General features: G+C 40.1%; 1 protein-coding gene across 1 annotated transcript; it reads left to right on the plus strand.

Annotated features, from left to right (window-relative positions):
- Positions 1–655: 655 nt before the first annotated feature.
- LOC104054438 (olfactory receptor 6B1) lies at positions 656–1,591 on the plus strand. The gene has a single exon (XM_009555435.2). It carries the CDS (start codon positions 656–658, stop codon positions 1,589–1,591), a length of 936 nt encoding a protein of 311 aa, XP_009553730.2.
- Positions 1,592–2,227: the final 636 nt, after the last annotated feature.

Consider the following 2,227-nt stretch of genomic DNA (forward strand, 5'->3'; position numbering starts at 1 on the left):
CTTTTGAATGGATAAAAGGTATCAAACCCGTACCCTGCTGCCATTCGCTGAAACTCTTCTGTTTTCATATTCGGAGAAAAGAACTGCCTTGTCTCCAGTCGGATTTGTCATCTCTTAATTAGTCAAAGGACCACACAAGTTCAGGTGGGTGATAAAAGAAAATAAAGACTGTGCTACTGCTGTGAATAGATCAAGACTTCTTTTGTACAGACACCTTTTTCTCTCATGCATATGCAAACAGGCATATATTAACATGGAATATCTAAAAGGAACAAGATTGGAATGAGGTACGTTTATGTGTACATTATTTGCTTTCATTTCCTTTAAAATCAATAAGAATAAAACTCCATTTTACAGGAAAATAGTGTGCGTTATAGAGATCTTCTGGAGATTTTTTTTTGGCTACATTTAGATTCGTTTTTCCAATGTTGTTATTGAAAGCAAACTAATAAGCTATTGGAAACCGAGACATGTGTCCCCCTCATTTTCTTTATTTCTCATAAGAGATATTAATTCTACTTTGTACAACATTTTATCAGGAGACAGTTAAATAAGTGCCCTAACTCTTCTCACACACTTGCTTTTGTGGAACTCTTACGTTTGCTTTTACTTCTGCTTTGACACCTGCAGGACAGCTGTGGGCACCCAACATGGAATGAAGAACCAAACTGCTATCACGGAGTTCATTCTTCTGGGATTTTCCTATGGACTGCAGGTTCAGACCTTACTTCACCTGGTCTTTCTGGTCACCTACATGGTAACAATCACTGAGAATACAATCATCATCTTTGTGGTGAAAAGGAACCTTCACCTCCAAAAGCCTATGTATTATTTCCTGGGGAACTTGTCCTTCCTGGAGATCTGGTATGTCTCGGTAACATTGCCTCGGCTTTTGTTTGGGTTCTGGACACAGAGCATGACCATCTCGTTCTCCAGCTGCATGACCCAGCTATACTTCTTCATCTCCCTTATGTGCACTGAATGTGTCCTCCTGGCTGTAATGGCCTATGACCGCTATTTGGCTGTCTGTCACCCCTTGCGCTACCCAGCCATCATGACCCACAAATTGTGCTTTCAGCTATCGATTCTTTCATGGGCGGGAGGGTTTTCCATTTCCTTAGTCAAGGTGTCTTTTATTTCACGCCTCACATTTTGTGGTCCGCATGTCATAAACCACTTCTTTTGTGACATCTCTCCTGTCTTGAACCTCTCCTGCACTGACATGTCCCTTGCAGAGACAGTGGACTTTGTATTAGCTTTGGTGATCCTGTTGATACCTCTCCTGATCATTATTTTCTCTTACTGCTGTATCTTGTCAACTATTTTGTGTATGCCTTCAGCCCAGGGAAGGAGAAAAGCCTTTTCCACTTGTACCTCCCATTTCACTGTAGTAATTATCTTTTTCTCAGCCACTCTTTTCATGTATGCCAGGCCCAGGAGGATCCATCAGTTCAACCTCAACAAAATAGTGTCTGTCTTTTATGCTGTGTTCACTCCAGCGCTGAACCCTCTAATATATTGTCTGAGGAACAAGGAGGTGAAAGAAATTCTGAGGAAGATTATAAGCACGAGCTGCTCTGCACATCGGTAACATCATCGGCTAAAGACACAGAGGAACATGGACAGCAGTGAGAAGTTTCCCTCTTGAGGTGTAGTTGAGTAAGACCACTACAGCTTGTTCATTGCTGACTCAGTTACTACTGTCTCTCTGCACTGAAGTTTGGCAAGGAAGAAATCATGTAATTGTTTCTATGTGGAAATGTGTCCTTCTCGTTCATGAGAGTATTTTGATGACTGAAATACACCTGGCTGTAAATTATATTTCTACAACAACAAACGTAATCAAAATACAACAGCAAAAATAGACATACTAGAACACTGGCTGGTGGATAATTTCCTTTTAAAAATCTTAAAGCCTAGTTTCATCATTTTAAAAACCATGTAGGAAAGTTAGATATCATTGAAAATCAGTTGGCCAAATCTCTACAGACAGACCTCGAGAACTAAAACGTCTATCTGAAAAATAGAGTGACTTCCTTATTCTGTCACAGTCTTACTGTGTACAGAAAAATTTGCAGTATCTCTACTATTCATGCAATCATACTTTCACCCAACATCATGTTTAGTGTATGGTAGTGTGTAGCAAACATGACTTCGAGACCATTTTACAAGGACTTAGTGTTCCAGATGACGTTTAACCTGAATAGGCTTAGACATCTTTATTGCA

The sequence above is a fragment of the Cuculus canorus genome, chromosome 25, assembly GCF_017976375.1.
Source record: "Cuculus canorus isolate bCucCan1 chromosome 25, bCucCan1.pri, whole genome shotgun sequence".
NCBI lineage: Eukaryota > Metazoa > Chordata > Aves > Cuculiformes > Cuculidae > Cuculus > Cuculus canorus.